Source organism: Rhagoletis zephyria, unplaced genomic scaffold (assembly GCF_001687245.7).
Source record: "Rhagoletis zephyria isolate East Lansing unplaced genomic scaffold, Rhagoletis_zephyria_1.1 Rzeph_scaffold_00883, whole genome shotgun sequence".
Taxonomy (NCBI): Eukaryota; Metazoa; Arthropoda; class Insecta; order Diptera; family Tephritidae; genus Rhagoletis; species Rhagoletis zephyria.
Genome location: NW_016157967.1, coordinates 100,557 through 117,599, shown reverse-complemented (window position 1 = coordinate 117,599; position 17,043 = coordinate 100,557). Strand labels below are relative to the sequence as shown.

The 17,043-nt window shown below is 36.2% G+C and overlaps 3 protein-coding genes across 5 annotated transcripts in view; 2 read left to right on the top strand and 1 right to left on the bottom strand.

Moving 5' to 3' along the window:
• The window catches only part of LOC108361918 (matrix metalloproteinase-2-like), a 24,391-nt gene extending 12,853 nt beyond the window's left edge, over positions 1-11,538 (top strand). Inside the window, exons 7-10 of the mRNA XM_017614695.1 lie at positions 10,427-10,641; positions 10,694-10,797; positions 10,857-10,979; positions 11,042-11,538. Coding sequence (XP_017470184.1) covers positions 10,427-10,641; positions 10,694-10,797; positions 10,857-10,979; positions 11,042-11,397 — 798 coding nt within the window. The 3' untranslated portion in view covers positions 11,398-11,538. The remainder of the gene's footprint in view (positions 1-10,426; positions 10,642-10,693; positions 10,798-10,856; positions 10,980-11,041) is intronic.
• xit (ALG6/ALG8 family glucosyltransferase xit) lies at positions 11,328-13,346 on the bottom strand. Of its 3 annotated transcripts, none has more exons than XM_017614696.1 (5): positions 13,087-13,346; positions 12,383-13,031; positions 12,067-12,332; positions 11,896-12,006; positions 11,328-11,837 (listed from the first exon to the last, which is right to left on the bottom strand). In XM_017614696.1, exons 1-5 carry the CDS (start codon positions 13,152-13,154, stop codon positions 11,348-11,350), a joined length of 1,584 nt encoding a protein of 527 aa, XP_017470185.1. In that variant the 5' UTR covers positions 13,155-13,346; the 3' UTR covers positions 11,328-11,347. The 3 variants fall into 3 exon arrangements, with proteins under 3 accessions (XP_017470185.1, XP_017470186.1, XP_017470187.1); XM_017614697.1 differs by having other exon boundaries at positions 12,383-13,020; positions 13,087-13,235; XM_017614698.1 differs by lacking the exon at positions 13,087-13,346 and having other exon boundaries at positions 12,383-12,666; positions 12,729-13,031.
• Positions 13,347-14,019: 673 nt separating this feature from the next.
• On the top strand, positions 14,020-16,700 carry Nf-YC (nuclear factor Y-box C). The gene is made up of 3 exons (XM_017614694.1): positions 14,020-15,202; positions 15,291-15,485; positions 15,551-16,700. Exons 1-3 carry the CDS (start codon positions 14,237-14,239, stop codon positions 15,911-15,913), a joined length of 1,524 nt encoding a protein of 507 aa, XP_017470183.1. The 5' UTR covers positions 14,020-14,236; the 3' UTR covers positions 15,914-16,700.
• The last annotated feature ends 343 nt before the right edge of the window (positions 16,701-17,043 follow it).

Here is a 17,043-nt window from a genome sequence, read left to right as displayed (position 1 = left end):
ATTCAAAATTGATGGTTGCAACAATTTTTTACCAAGAAATACGCTTATGATACAATTTTGGAAAATGGGCGTGGCACCGCCCACTTATGATCACATATATGTATCTCGCTAACCGTTCTAGCAATTTGAACCAAACTCGGTATGGTTATTGTGCTTGCCACATAAAAGCAAAGCGTTGAAAATTATTGAAAGCGGACTAAAATTACGACCGCTTTTCATATAACGGTATATTTCAGAAATGCTTGAAACTGCAATATTTCGAAATTTAAGGACGCTAATTTACTTAAAATTCATACACCCCGGCTTATCGTGTAGCGGTAGCTTTCGGAAAGGTGGAAAACATATGTATATTTAATAATTGCGCCAGGTATTTAATGTTCGGCTCCGCCCGAACTTAGACTTTCTTACTTGTTTTAGTAATCTATGTATGGATGTCTATACATATTGGCTAGGGCCAGACGTCCCGGTTTTCTCGGAAATGTCCCGGTTTTAGACTATTTGTCCCGGTGTCCCGGTCCAACCTTAAAATGTCCCGGGTTTCGTTTTAGTGTCCCGATTTTTGATTTGATTGCACAAGTTTGAATAAAAGTTCAAAAATCACTACACTAAGAGAAAAAACGCGTTGTAATATTCAGAAAAATGTTATGAATTCACTGAGGGAAATAACGCTAAGTAAACATGAATATTTTCTATTTGATTATCGTTTAAAAANGGTTCAGGGTAGGATTCCTATTACAACCAGCATGGAATTTAAATATTTTTTTTAACTCAATTATGAAAAAGCAATCGGTAATTGCAAATCGCTTCATTTTAATATGGGCGTATTTGAATTGAATATTTCTATACTAAATACTAAAAATGTATTACGAGTTGGGTTGGTGCTCTTTCATATGCGTATTTTTTAATTTAGCACGCTTTTTTAATTCTAAACTTCTTTCTCTCAGTGCACCGGTTTAATATGTGAAATAGTCACATTTCGAGATATTTGCACAAGCAATAGTTGATGCTTAGTATATGTACCTAAATACGTTCAAAATGACGTGCACAGAGTTTTACAATTATATTAAGGAAAAGACAGAAGTTTTGAAACAAGTTCACAGCAACGAAAAATATGACTGATATTTTAATGTTATCTTGTACTTAAATTTTTTTCTTTCCTGAAACCTAGAGTACTTATCGTCACTAGACACGAATAAAGGCGCGAGCTCAAAAGGTGACGGCGAAAAAAGACGCATAAAAAAATGTCAGCGTCAAAGGCTCTTTTTCGCAAAATTTTTTTAAACACCTTTTTCGCCGTCAAAACACTAGCGCGCCTTTGTTTGTGTGTAGTGACGTTATAAGTACAGTGCCGTACAAAATTATTGGCTCGGAGGCTCTTTCATCAGATCTCAATTTCTAATCAGATCTTTTAGAAAAATTTTGAAAATGTAGCTTTTGAGCCAACTAATAAAGTGCAAGTCTGAAGTTACCAGCAAATTTCGTTGATTTTTAGCATTTATTTTTTTTTTTGCTGACAGCGTCGTCCATATAAAAAGAATTACCGAACATAGTTTGTATGGAAGAAACTCTCAGTAAAAACAATACCAAAAATCAACTAAAATTTAATGGGCTGCAAAACTTCATTTTAAAAATTTGTATAAAAAGTCTGATTAGAATGTTGCAAATTTGTATGCAAATTTATTGAATTTTCCCGAGTTTAGCACAAAGTTGAACAATTTTGTTTTTATTTTTTTCATATATTTAGTATAAACTGTATTTTTATAAAGAATAAAAAAAGGTTCATGCATTGTGAAAAATTCTCTAGGCTTTAGTTGTGATAAGTTCTTTTGTTTTGTTGGCGTACATTGTAATGATCTCATGATCTCATGTTTTTACGTTTTTGTTTTTGTCTGTCAAAATAAAATTTCACTACATCCTTTCGCACGTCGAAATGAAAGAGAAGGGAGCGAGAGGCCCTCCCTAAAGTGTCCCGGTTTGGCAACAGAGATATCTGGCAGCCCTACTNTTTGTCTGTCAAAATAAAATTTCACTACATCCTTTCGCACGTCGAAATGAAAGAGAAGGGAGCGAGAGGCCCTCCCGAGAGGTGTCCCGGTTTGGCAACAGAGATATCTGGCAGCCCTAATATTGGCCCGTAGTCATAGAGAAGTTAGAAAAAGGTTTTAACGATGAAAATTGTGCTTATTGTAATCACCATTTTAACTCTTTCATAGTCAACTAAAAATGCATTTTATGGCAAAAAGAAAATTTAAACTTTAAAATGAGGAGAACGCGGTTTTCAAATGGTAAAATAAGATTCTAAGCTTTGTTTTGTTGTTGAAGTAGTAAACGCAATAGCACCCAGGTTCGGTCCCCACTCCGAGCGATTCCAAACAATATACAAATTTTTGAGAGCGAATCACTTCATTCGTAGGTGATTCAGATCTCTAATTTTTATCGATAACGGCTGTGAAAACACATAGACCACACACATCCCCACCAGCACAAACATTGAAAGAATAGCTAGATTCTTTAAAACTATTGATTTAGCTAATTAACCACTGCAAATTTTTTCTCCACCGTTGAAATGCACATTAAACATTAAACAAAAGCAAAGAACAAGAAGCAGAGATGCAAAGTGAATCACGAATGTGACGTGTAAACAGGTTGATTCTCCGTTCATAATTGAGAGAGCGAACCACGTACTACTTTTGAGGATCAAGTTCTTTGGTATCGATACTTTTAAGGATCGGGTATTTTTCAGAGTACTGAGTACTTTCTTTAAATATACACATATTGGTAACATTCCAATACTTTAATTATGTAATTAATAATGAATCCCAAATTACGTTAAATGAATGGCTAACTGTACTGGGTACAAATATTGTACTTGAAAATTGTTGAAACTGCAAACTGAGTACAATCTGTAACTGTACTGGGTACAAGTATTGTACTTGAAAATTATTGAACCTGCAAACTGAGTACAATCATTGCTAAATACCATTAAATGTAAATAAAACTCGGTACTTTTTAAGTCTATTCGACACTTAATACTGAGTACTTTGGATCGATCCTGAGTACATGTATCAATGCGATTATTGGAACAGAGTATTTTTGAGTACTGAGAACTTTCGAGTTCTTTTAAGTTCTGAGTACTTTCGAGTTCATTTTTTGAGTACTGAGTACTTTCGAGTTCTTTTTAGTTCTGAGTACTTTTGGTATCGATACAGCCCAACACTAATGATTAACAAAACCTAAAATTCTATTCTAAACTTAAAACTGTATTTTAACAAGAATGAGTTTTAACTTGCGACTATGACTACGGGCCATTATATATGTACATACATATATGTATGAACTAGAGATGGGCACGGGCCGGGCTTTTGGCAGGGGCCCGGCGAGCTCTTGCGTAAGCCCGCGGGTACGGGCAGGAATATTTACTGTCAGCACGAACTCGTGCGTTCATGGGCGTTCAGTAAAATTTCATAAAAGCACGAATACTACATATTAAAACTCTTTTGATAAGAGAAAAGCAAAAAAAGAAATATTTGGAAACCAATAGAAAAAATAAGATACTTAGTAGTTTTGTTTACATACCTGTACATAAAACACCTTCCACTTTTTCTACTTCCTAGAAAATATATTATAAAAATCTTTGATGTAAAAAATTGATTCGCTTAAGAAAATATACATACAATAAAAGTTGGCTTTTTATTTCCGGGCTGGGACGTGTCCCGTCGTGCCGGGCCGGGCCGGGCTCCACTAAAATTCTTAACGTGCGGGTTCGTGCGTGTTTTTGAAAGTTGATTTTTCACTCATGCCGGGCCAGGCCTGAAAATTTAGGCCCGTGCCCATCTCTAATGTGAACACTTGTATGCATTATACGTGAAAACTTTTTGAAGTGAAACAACACTTAGAAAAAGATTAATCCAAGAATAAGAGTAGGAAAAGAAAAGGATAAAGGCAAAGGTATAAATTAAAACAAAAACAAAGTTGAGTAAAGACAGGGTGGCCAGATGCGCTGATTTAATCAGTACATGTGCTGATTTTTTTCTATTGTACTGATTTTTAAGAGCCCGAAATCAGTACGCAAAATCTACTGATTTTTTGAGTTTGTACTGATTTTGTACTGATTTTTACATTTAATAAATACTTTTGTAAATTGGTGTAATTGACATTTACTTGAGGTTTACAGGTTCAAAACAATGGTTTTTGACAACTCATACGTGTGAGCAGATTGTAAGCATTAATTAAATTTAAACCATTTTTAAAAAGGTGCTAGCTTGCAATTGTTTCGTTTCCTAGGATTTCGCAAAATAACAAACTATTTGGATTCAATCCCACCCGATTTGCAATCACGATTTGCAGGTTTTACAGGATTTACAGGAAAAGCNTTGACAACTCATACGTGTGAGCAGATTGTAAGCATTAATTAAATTTAAACCATTTTTAAAAAGGTGCTAGCTTGCAATTGTTTCGTTTCCTAGGATTTCGCAAAATAACAAACTATTTGGATTCAATCCCACCCGATTTGCAATCACGATTTGCAGGTTTTACAGGATTTACAGGAAAAGCTGGTTTTGTCATTTATAAATCTTATGAAAGGTGGGGGTGAGTTAATCATATATTAAGTACACTGAGAAGATAACAATAAGAGATAATCTTTTGATTATAATTAAACATCCACTGAGAAATCGGCTGTCAGTATTTCAAACTTAAGACGACTACTGCTACGGTGCAATGTAAGTTCTAAAAATTTGGAAAAGGTGCAAACTACCGACTCTTGATTTTTGATGTTCGACCACCTGTAATTTTACTTGCAGATACACATTTAACACTATTAATTTTCATTCGTACTCGAATGAAATAGAAATAAATTTTCTACAAAGTTTGAGACTTCAACTCACTTTTGTTATAGAATAAACTATATTTTTATAAAAAATTTAATTTAAGTAAGGATAGAAAAAATTTTCAACCCGTGTAAATACATTTTACTACTATTTTCCTGAGCACAGCTGTACATACATACGTAATACCTTTGATTTGTTTTAAAGTAATGAATTTTTATATTGATAATACTATATGTATTTAAAAGTCTATTAGTTATTTTTTGTTAAATTAATGCGCTGTTATTTGGTTGTTAAATTGTTATTAACAAAAATATGCTTAAATTAGCTGATTTGTATGGCTTTGTACTGATTTTTGATCCCAACTGTACTGACTATGTCACTATAATATCTGGCCACCCTAAGTAAAGATAAAGGCCAAAAATTAAGACCAAGGTAAATTTTATATAGGGGAAAGGTGAAGGGGAAAATGGATATGAAGAATATGATAAATATAAAAGCAAAAACAAAGATAAATATAAAGAAAAAGAAAGGGGATGGGGATGAGGATACCGATAAAAGTATAGATGAAGATAGATAGATTATTATCGCTTAAGTTATCACGCACATTTTCCAAAAATTTCATAATAATATTATTTTTTACTACAATTCTACTTCACATACTAATTTTCAACAATTGGCATTTAATATTTACTGAAATATCGTAGTTTTAGCATTTTTCGAAAGTACCGTTATATGAGAAGTGGGCGTGGTTACAGTCCGATTTCACCCAATTTCAATACCAACCTACCTTGGATAAGGGTAACCTACATACCAAATTTCGTTGAGATATCTCAATTTTTGCTCGAATTATCGTGTACACAGACAGACCGACGGACGGACAGACGTGGCTTAATCGATTTCTCTTTTCATTCTGATCATTTATGAATACATTTGTCTATATCGAAATCGGACTTTAACCACGCCCACTTCCCATATAACGGTAATTTCCAGAAATACGAAAACTGCGATATTTTAGTTACTACTGGAGATAGTTCACTCAAAATTGATATTTACAATAATTTTTAGACGAGAAAAAATAATATTATAAATTTTTGGAAAATGGGCAAGGCCACGCCCACTTATGGTTACATGTGTATATCTTGGTAACCGCTGCACCAATTTCTTCCAAACTTGGCACAGTTGTTGGCCTTGGTACAGCATAAAAAATCGCCGAAACTTTTTAAAATCGGACAATAACCACGCCCACATCCCATATAACGGTAATTTAGAGAAATACATAATCTTCGATAAATCAGTAAATATTGAAGCTAATTTATTCAAAATTGATGCTTGCAACAATTCTTTACCAAGAAATACGTTTATGGTAAAATTTTGGAAAATGGGCGTGGCACCGCCCACTTATGATCACATATAAGTATATCGGTAACCGTTCTACCAATTTGTACCAAACTCGGTGTGGTTATTGTGCTTGCCACATATAAGCAAAACGTTGAAAATTATTGAAATCGGACTAAAATAACGGCCGCTTCTCATATAACGGTAAATTTCAGAAATGCTTGAAACTTCAATATTTCGAAATTGAAGGACGCTAATTTACTCAAAATTGATACACCCCGGCTTACCATCTAGCGGAAGGTTTCGGAAAGGTGAAAAAACATATATTTAATACTTGCGCCGGGTATTTAATGTTCGGCTCCGCCCGAACTTAGACTTTCTTACTTGTTATTTTTATTTTTTGCTCGGAAAATAATTGTTATTTCTTGAGTTTTATTTTTTGCTCTGAAAATAAAAATGAATTTTTACGTATGCGTATGCACATGCGAGAATAGACAGGGGCGGCTGAATTGAACTTTTATCGCCAAAGACGCTCACAACCTATATTGCAGGTTCATGGCAATGATAAAGATGAATAACAGGACAAAGTTAAAGCTAAATAAAAAGACCTGGATAAAGATGAAGATGAAGATGAACCAGACCTGGGCAGCTTCGACAGAAAATTTTTGTAGTGTGCGTGCAATTGATGTCACTGTGTGCGTGCGAACAAGTCAAGGCGAATTTATACAAGGTGGTGTTTAAAACATCTGATATCAGATTCAAAATCAACGCCCTCGAAAATTACCCATTTATATAAGTTTGTGCTGAAAAAGAAAAAGTTATAAAATTTGGTCGCCATATTGGATCCGCCATTTAAAATTCCAAAAACCTTACATCAGATTCGAATTCAGCGATCTTGAAACCCCCGTTTTTGGTGAAAAGGAAGGAAGTATAGAATTTGGTCGCCATATACGATCCACCATTTTGAATGTCGAAAATCTCACATTAATAAGCACTCGTTCAATGTTCTAGTAATTTACAAAATTCTTAAGTAATAAAAACGATGACTTAAGTTGATTATAGCTTTTTTTATGTTATTCCTAACATTCGCAATCGCAACATCCCTACTCCATAGCCATCTTCCCTGATTTTTTCAAGAATGTTAAAGTTAATCACGTTTCTATATTGTGGTTCGTTAGAAGTGAAGATTTCACTAAAGCAAGCAGTATCTAGTTTTGGTTAGTCTTCTGTTACCTTCTTTGTTCCTATCCCTGATCCACAGCTAAAAGATCAAATCTGTTGCTACTTTCCGGAAAGTATGCTTTTAAAGTCTCGCGTCGCGATAATTTCTTGACTAAAAAAAAGTTACCAATAAAAAACAACGTTTTATTATATAATAAACTGTAAAAACAAACCTCGTTTATTTGCCATAAATAAGACATGGGTACAATAATTAGTTTTATTGAAAGAAAACTATACAAATTTATTTTACATCTGAGGCGATGTGGGCCAGGGGAGCCTATTTACAAAAATATTTTAGTAATATATATAAGAGCTGCACTTTTAAAACAACTTTCGAATTTTTGCGATAAATTTTGAATTCTACCCTCTCACATTTTAATTCTGGCCATCTGGCAATTTTTGGTAAGGTCCAAAAATCGTTTTGATTATTCCAGCAAAAAAAATGTTGCGTGCTTTTTACCAGACCCATCTACCGACATGTATTTCGACACCTACCGACATATATTTCGACGTACAGTAAATTATGAAAAATCGAAAAAATAGCAAAAATTTAACAATTTTCGCAATTTACTACAAATTCTGGACGAGTCAAAAGCGCCCGCCACTTTTCTTTGTGTGCCGGTGCTATTATTCCGTGAGTCGCAGGTCCAAGTATCGGCACATTCCGAACGAAAAATTACACTGAAAATGGCACAACGCCGAAACCGGAAACTTGGGTCTCCAAACCAAATTTTACAAGGGATGGTCGAAAATCGTTCCACATTACATCATACTCCCACCCTGTCGGAAACACCAACAACGAAAATGAGAATAACGGCACATGCAGTAATTAATTGATAGAAAAATATTTTCTAATAAAACAAGTAAGAAAGTCTAAGTTCGGGCGGAGCCGAACATAAAATACCCGGCGCAAGTATTAAATATATGTTTTTTCACCTTTCCGAAACCTTCCGCTAGATGGTAAGCCGGGGTGTATCAATTTTGAGTAAATTAGCGTCCTTCAATTTCGAAATATTGAAGTTTCAAGCATTTCTGAAATTTACCGTTATATGAGAAGCGGCCGTTATTTTAGTCCGATTTCAATAATTTTCAACGTTTTGCTTATATGTGGCAAGCACAATAACCACACCGAGTTTGGTACAAATTGGTAGAACGGTTACCGATATACTTATATGTGATCATAAGTGGGCGGTGCCACGCCCATTTTCCAAAATTTTACCATAAACGTATTTCTTGGTAAAGAATTGTTGCAAGCATCAATTTTGAATAAATTAGCTTCAATATTTACTGATTTATCGAAGATTTTGTATTTCTCTAAATTACCGTTATATGGGATGTGGGCGTGGTTATTGTCCGATTTTAAAAATTTTCGGCCATTTGGTATGCTGTGCGAAGGCCAACAACTGTGCCAAGTTTGGAAGAAATTGGTGCAGCGGTTACCAAGATATACACATGTAACCATAAGTGGGCGTGGCTACGCCCATTTTCCAAAAATTTATAATATTCTTATTTTTCGTCTAAAAATTATTGTAAATATCAATTTTGAGTGAATTATCTTCAGTAGTTACTAAAATATCGCAGTTTTCGTATTTCTGGAAATTACCGTTATATGGGAAGTGGGCGTGGTTAAAGTCCGATTTCGCCCATTTTCAATACCAACCTACCTTGGATTAAGGGAAACCTACATACCAAATTTCGTTGAGATATCTCAATTTTTGCTCGAGTTATCGTGTACACGGACAGACGGACAGACGGACAGACGGACAGACGGACGGACAGACAGACATGGCTTAATCGATTTCTTTTTTCATCCTGATCATTTATGTATACATTTGTCTATATCTATCTCGATTCGTTTTGGCTGTTACAAACAACCGTTATGTGAACAAAATTAATATACCCTTGTGCACAAGTGCGCTCGGGTATAAAAAAAATATTATAATTGTCAATAGCATTTTCAATCTTGATAATTTATTAAGAAAATTGATTTAAACATCTGTGCTAGAACTGGGAGTTCTTGATAAATAATCAAAAATCGACAAATTATAAAAATATTGAATTTATTAAGTGCAAAGAACCGGGCTTTAAGTATATACACATTTGTTATGAAATATAGTAGTGTTATTCAGTATATTTTTTTCTCACTGAAGAAGTGAAGATTTTGGTAGTGAAGATTTGGTAACTTTCTTAAGAGATTTTGGTAGAAAAAAATGTTGGCGAGTGGCAACCATGGTCCTGTCCTGGTTATAGCCTGTCCAAAAATCGCCTCATGTAAAGGCAGCTTAATGACCAAGACGACAGAAAATCGCGTTGGTTTGTAATACCTTTTTTGGCTGACGGTGTTGTGCATTTTCTTCCATATTATATATTATATATATATATATATATATATATATTATAAAGTATGGGGCCTGTTCCAGACAGATTTCGAGAAAACTTCAAACAACCGTAAAAAATTGCGAAAATCGCCAATTAAAACCCGTTTTTTGAAGTTTTCTCGAAATCTAGGAGGTATATTGATCAAAATGACTTCAAATTCGGATTCTGCGATTCGAAATACATAACCAAATGTAGGTCCAGTCAAATGCACATTACACTAATTTATTTTGTGTGCCGGTGTAATTGTTAAAGTTTGTTGAATTTTTATCATTTTTGTACGAAGCTTGAAATATGGATTTCTATGGTTCTGGTTATGTAATGTGCCAGACTTTTATAAATACTGTGTTCGTATGGAAAAGTAGCTTATGTCGAAAGGTTGGCTTTAGTAAAAATCGGCATTCGCAGCATACGATTGCGAATGACTTACGGGCGCTAAGCCGTTAAACAACTTTTAGCAAATAAACGTGCAAGAAATAGTTCCGATACTAGCAAGTCAATATTCTTTTTAAGTCTCATCAAAAAATTCCTTGTCGTTTAAAAAAAAAGGGAATGCCGCATTATACTAAAGCCGGCCTTTCGACATAAGCTACTTTTCCATACGAACACAGAATATATATGTTTGAATAATTAGAAATTAGGTATACGTATGTATGTATCCACAGGACCACGTTTTTGCAACCACACAACCTGCGGAACCCGCGACAAGTCGTGCGACGTTACGCACGACAGTGACAAACACACCTCAACCAGGACTTTCAAAGAAACCAAATATATGCCTGGGCAATTTTGATGCGGTCAGCGTTTTAAACGGAACGGTTCATGTTTTCAAAAATGAATATGTATACCAACTCACATCGCGTTATGCAATAAAAAACGGGTATTTTGAGCAAAAACTTCTCATATTTTATTAATAAAGCTTTTTTAATTAGTTACCCACAGAATTTATACGAAATGTTTCCATTTATGCCAACATACGTTAAACGTATCGATGCTGCTTATCAACGTTACGACGGAGTTGGAGTATTATTCGCAGGTACATTTTTTGCATTTTACATTTTTGCCAGCAACATACTAATCTTACCTTTCTAATAGGTGATAAATATTGGTTGTTCCGCTACGAGCAAAGCAACCTTCCTGTTCCGATCGAAAATAGCCCTCTGCCGATAGCTAACTTGATTGGCAACGTTTCTAACATTGATGCAGCTATGCTGTGGCGTATGTTCTTGATTGCAGCACACAGGATAATAAACTTATTAATAAGATGTTTTTCATTTCAGCTAAAAATAATTTGACGTATATATTTTTCGGTGACAAGTTTTGGCGATACAATGACCGTTTGCTAATACTGGACGAGGGCTATCCAAAGTCGATGCGTCGATGGCACGGCATTCCCAACAATGTGGATGCAACAGCGACGTTGAATAATGGCAAAACGTATTTCTTTAAAAACAATGTTTACTGGTTGTATGACAACGTTAATATTCGGCCCGTACGCGGCTATCCCAGGCGCACTTCAAGTGCTTGGTTGGGCTGTGCCGCTTCAACGAAAAAACCACTACGGAATCAAAATACAACAGTTATGTTTATTGCACCTTCGGTTTTGACTTCGCTTTGGACTTCACTTTATCCTTAAGTTTCTCATTCAATTTTGATTTTGCTAGTAAATTGAAGGTAGATCTTAAAAATATTCTGTGACTTAGATCTAGCATATGTAAATAATATGAAATAAAAAAGTAAATTACGCCTACGCTGCAATAGAGCGAGGTCAGCAATAGCGGCATGAATGGAAGTTTCTCTTGTAGACCCAAAATAGGGCTAAGCAAATGCTCGTAGACGGGCAGCAATAAGAAACCAAATATGTAAATATCTTCTATTAGGTACATTTTCAAATCCGGTGAGTTTGGATGTAGACGCACCAACTGACCGTACATGAACGCGATATAACCCAGATACAATGAGTAGCGCAGCAACAGCAAGTTTGATTGAAATAGTAAAGGAAAGAGGGAAAAATATCCAACTACACCAAGCCAGAAAGCATATTTGGCATCCGCAGGGTGAAGCAAACAGAGCAAACTGGAAAGAGAAGCGAAGAAATTATAGCACATGGCACACTCATATTCAAAATACTTACCTCAAAGGCAAAAGGCACATAAGTATCGCTTTTTCGTGAACATGCCAACCAAACATGAAAGAGGCACAAGAACAAAGAACAACTGCGCGCAGAAAATTAATTTTCGACGTGCTTCAAAATAAAATCGTTGTGATACGACATACATTTTTTTAGTCAAATTAAAATAGCTACCTTTTCGTTGTAAAACAAAATAGTTTTATTAAAACTGGTAACATGAATAACACCGTTAACACAAAAGTTGTGCGTGGTGTGATATTCGGCAAGATGATTGGCTGGAATTCTTGCACCAATCCGGAGGTAGTTGTGGATCCAGATGGATTTTTAATATGTAGCAATCTCGCGGCAACTTTATCAGCAGTATTGTAAAGTGCCCAGAAATTAGGTGCCCAATAAGCATGCGTCAACCCCCGTTTAAAAGGAAAAAGGCGAGTTACAACCTGGAAAAGAAATACAAAAATAAGATTTTTTTTATAAAATTAGTCCTTACCTGCGGCAAATCATCATAAAAGGGTCCAAATGAAGCTACGAAGGGTGTCAATCCAACAACTCCTAATTTGGCTATAGATATGAATGGATTGCGTCCAACATCTAAGCAATAAAACTTCAATAGATAAAACGCGAAGGCAGGTGCCATATACAAAAAAATATGTTTAAAATTTAGCAAAACTGCAAAAGTGAATGCTGAAAGCAAGTAGCGCTCTTCCAGCAATAAGCTAATACTTAGGAACAGTAAACCGAATAAGAAACCATTGTACTGGAAATGAATGTGATCTACAAAAAGCAATCCCACATTGAACAAAAGCAACACTTCTCCTGCAAAATGGCTTTGTGACCTTTTGGGAATGTTTAACGCGCGAAGACATCGCCATGCACCATATGAATATAACAAGTCCGTAACTATTACCGAACATCTTTGAAAGTATATTGTTGCAGTAGATGCATAATTAAGGTTTTTAACAACCAGCATTTGCGGATCAACATAGCGCGCCACCTGAGAGAGGAGCCATTCAAAATACGCAAAGAATGGTGGATAATCAAGTGTCCATTCACTGGTTTCGTCATAATACCAATCCTTCATTGGCAGAGAATGTGTTATTGCGAGCCAGTTGCGATGCACCTCAAAATCTGTGGAATGTCTATATGACACGTCAGTTTTAATTCTCTCGATAAGTTGCAAGATTTCAGACTTACGGCGACGCGGCAAGCATAAATTTGACAGCACTCGAAATTGTAAATATTTTCCAGAAATGGCTCTCCATATTTAACAGAAAAAATAAACTGAGCTTCCTTCAGATTTAAAAGGATTTTAGTTGTAAACACTACGATAAACACAATACATCAAATAAAGTGCCGGTTGTTACAGGGTGAAATGGAATATTGATAACAGATATTCCACAGAGAAGTCACAGAGAAGTCACAGAACGTAACAGAGAAATACGTTCTCTGGAAGTTTATCTTCCATTCACAATAATGCACAAGGCTCCTTGCCAGACTTGTACCAAAGAACGTAAATCTATAAGACAACTCGTTACTTTAGAAATTTACCGGCAAAGAACGTATATCTATAAGAAGAGACAACTCGCTGAAGTGTGGCGAGTGAGTCTAGAAGGTTTGCAAGAGGAATTCGCGTCCGTTTTGAGATCAAGTTTCGGAAAGGAATTCGCAGCAAATTTGATTTTGCCGCGACAAAGAACTTTGAAGAAGGAGTGATCGTTGATAGAAACAAAGAAATGAAATACGGACTCTTTTTGTTTATTTGCCGTCGGCATTTAACATGCGTATTTGCGTAGATTTTTTTTCTTCTGTAATTTTAAACAAATGTAAGGAAATTAAATGCATGCGCTATGTAGTAGGAAGCTGCGAAGTTTTAATTTATGAATGAAATGTCATTTGTGCAAAATATTAACCGAAATTCACATTTGCCGCTTTCTTATGTTTTGTAAGTGTTTTCCGTATTCGAGACGAAAATAAAAAATTTTGCGGCGGACAGAGTCAAAACGGAGACGAATTGTAAACATTTCAGACACGGTCAAAATTGTCGCGGCACATTTCCAAAGTATCGAGTTGTCTCATAGATTTTGGTAACGGAACATTTTCAAACTAACGAGGTGTACCTACGTTCTTCAAGCCCCGCAATCTATTACAATTAAAATTTCATTGTGAATCATACTTAACCAAGAAGATGGAAATTGTGAAACCTATCAAAATTGGAACACAACAGTGATTAGTTTGACGCCAGAATTATATTTTGGCTAATTTTTTCTCCGTTTGTAATTTATTGTGTGGATTTATCGAAATATTAGCAATACACCACACAGGCTATTGACTGCTATCAGGAAAAATGTCGCACACATACTCTTCCGCGCCGAGTAATAGTGGCGGGTCTGTAAATGTGACTGCCACCACCAGTGGTAGTCGTCATGGCCCCAACAATAATTCGGTGAATGCGAGCCAAGTCATTTCATCTGGAACATTTAACATATCAGGTGATGTGTTAGTAAGCAGCAGCAGTGCGCCTAGCAATTCCAATCAGAAGCAATCTACCAAAAGTCCACGACCAGCTACTGCTCGTAAGCCACCTCCCACCATCGATAACTTCTGGCAGAACATTATGGCCGACGTGAGGGGTATTAATCAAGTAGACGCTAAACATCAAGCTTTGCCACTGGCGCGTATAAAAAAAATAATGAAGTTGGATGAAAACGCAAAAATGATTGCAGCCGAAGCACCTCTTCTCTTTGCCAAGGCCTGTGAATACTTTATACAGGAGCTGACAATGCGGGCTTGGATACATACCGAAGAAAGCAAACGACGCACGCTCCAGCGCTCTGATATTGCTCAAGCGATTGCCAATTATGACCAATTTGATTTTCTAATTGATATTGTGCCTCGGGAAGATATAAAACCTACTGCTAGTAGTGGCACAAGAAAAGAAGCGTCACAGCATCATGCTACGGTAAACTCCTCAACCAGTACGCCTGCAACTGCTGCTGTAATGACGGCTGGCACAGTAACTCTACCTGTAAAAATGGAAACTGCCGATGGGGAAGTATTGACATTTGGCACCATCAGCTCAGATACACTTGCAGCATCTGCAGCTCAACAACATCATTCCCAGCAAGCACACCCTACAATGCAACAACTGCAAATCATACAACAGCCATCCGCTACTCATCCGCAGCAGATGCAATATTATATTGCTACTCCAGAAGCTCTGAATGCCGCACACGGGCAAAATGCAGCGCCACATCAACAACTACAGATTATACAGCAAGCGGCACAACCGCAATATTTTATAACCACTCATGTGAGTAGATTTCTTAGAATAAATTAAAATTGTAGGTGTATCATATTTATTGTATTTTTATAAATCCGGACTTTGTTTCCTTCATTAGCAACCGCAACAACTCATACTGACGGCTGGACCGAATGGACAATTCACTGCAACTCCAGCGCCGGCAAATACAGCACAACAGCAACAAGCTGCTTTACTGCAAAATTTGGCGCAACACCAACAACAGCAGCAGCAACCACAAATACAACTTTTACAACAGGTTGTGACGCCCTCGGGCGAGATAACAAACGTACCCGTAAGTACTCCAAATCCAACAACTGAGCTAAATCTTTTAATATCAAAATTTTCCATATTTTTTAGATTGCAATAAACGCAAATCAATTGAATTTGCTCCGCCTGCAAATGCAGCCTAGTGCAACGCAGCAGCTGCTGCAGCTCAATACTCCCGCTAACGCTCCAGCCACTACCTCTCATACCGTTTCTGCTGCTCAGGTACAAGCCCAACAACAACATGGACAACAGCAGCAGCACCAGCACCCACATGTTAGTGCAGGTGCTGCAAATATATTTATAAATGCCACACCACATGTCGCACAACATCCGCACCAACAACAACAACACCATCAGCAGGTGCAACAACAACAACAGCACGTCAATTTGTCGGGTGCGTCAATTGTCGCTACTGATCGTGCTCTGGGCGGCACTTATAGACCGAACTGCTAGCCACCGGAGCTCATTTACCTCCAACAAACTCCAGCCACTTATAATTCCGTTTCTGCAAAAGCGCACAGAGGAACACAATACAGCAGTAGCGAATATATTTGAGACGAGGATGTTAGCATAAAACGTTTTATTTCTTTTATAATTTTTAAAATTATACGGTTAGAATCTGTAAAACTTCGTGAATTATATATGTATATTCATATATATATAATTTATATATATATATATGTTTTAGTGATTAGATTTATAATTGTAAATAGCAAATACGTAAAGGCCAAATAGATTTTAGTGCTAAGTTTAAAAAGTCAACAAGCAAATGAACGGCAGCAATCCAGGTTTAAATTTAATTGAATGCGAGTCTGTGATTATAGCCGCAGTGTAATGTTGTAAATTTTTACGCCGTATGTGTGCACTCACAAAATCTCTTTTAGAAGTACTTATGTACATAAATAAAAATTGTACACTTATTTAAGGACAATCTTTAAGGCGAGTTTTTCAGGGCCAGTTTAAAGTTAGATCACGTTGAACAGCTAGCTGACATTTTATTGGCTAGTTTAAACCAGCCAGCTCGAGCATTTAAACCCCAGCAGTGCACTGAAAAATGTAGCCGCTACAACAACAACAACAACTGAAAAACTGGCCCTAAGGGTATGTTTTATGTGAAATGTGTTTGTGAAATGTATGCACACATAAGTGAACACAAACAAAATTAAAACACTTAGATGTTAGTTATGTATTTAATGTGCAAAATTTAATACAAATATATAAAGTAGTAATTTTAATGTTACTTTTACAATTTTTTTTAAAAACAACAAATCCTAAAAGAGTATACTACATCTTTCTAGAACAAGTCATCAATCCCATTCCCAGACGCCATTATAGAGCAATCCTCAGCTGAGGTAGCGAAGACACCCTGCTGCTCCCGTATTTTACGAACCACCTGACCCCAGCGAAGCATCAGCATGGATTCCGTAAAGTGCATAGCACAACGACAGCACTTAACGCCATAAACACTCAGATAACTCGTGGCCTTAACCGAAACCGCCCCAGTGAGAGAACTATTCTAGTAGCGTTGGACCTGTCCAAGGCGCTCGACACTGTCAGTCATTCAACGCTACTAGGGACTCAAA

Excerpts from the sequence above, each read along its gene's own strand:
- xit (XM_017614696.1), bottom strand. The coding sequence starts at position 13,154 with ATGGAGAGCCATTTCTGGAAAATATTTACAATTTCGAGTGCTGTCAAA. Across the intron at positions 13,032-13,086 it reads TTTATGCTTGCCGCGTCGCC|ACATTCCACAGATTTTGAGG; the intron begins GTAAGTCTGAAA and ends CGTGTCATATAG. Across the intron at positions 12,333-12,382 it reads TTTATGATGATTTGCCGCAG|GTTGTAACTCGCCTTTTTCC; the intron begins GTAAGGACTAAT and ends TTTCTTTTCCAG.
- Nf-YC (XM_017614694.1), top strand. The coding sequence starts at position 14,237 with ATGTCGCACACATACTCTTCCGCGCCGAGTAATAGTGGCGGGTCTGTA. Across the intron at positions 15,203-15,290 it reads AATATTTTATAACCACTCAT|CAACCGCAACAACTCATACT; the intron begins GTGAGTAGATTT and ends TTCCTTCATTAG. Across the intron at positions 15,486-15,550 it reads GCGAGATAACAAACGTACCC|ATTGCAATAAACGCAAATCA; the intron begins GTAAGTACTCCA and ends CATATTTTTTAG.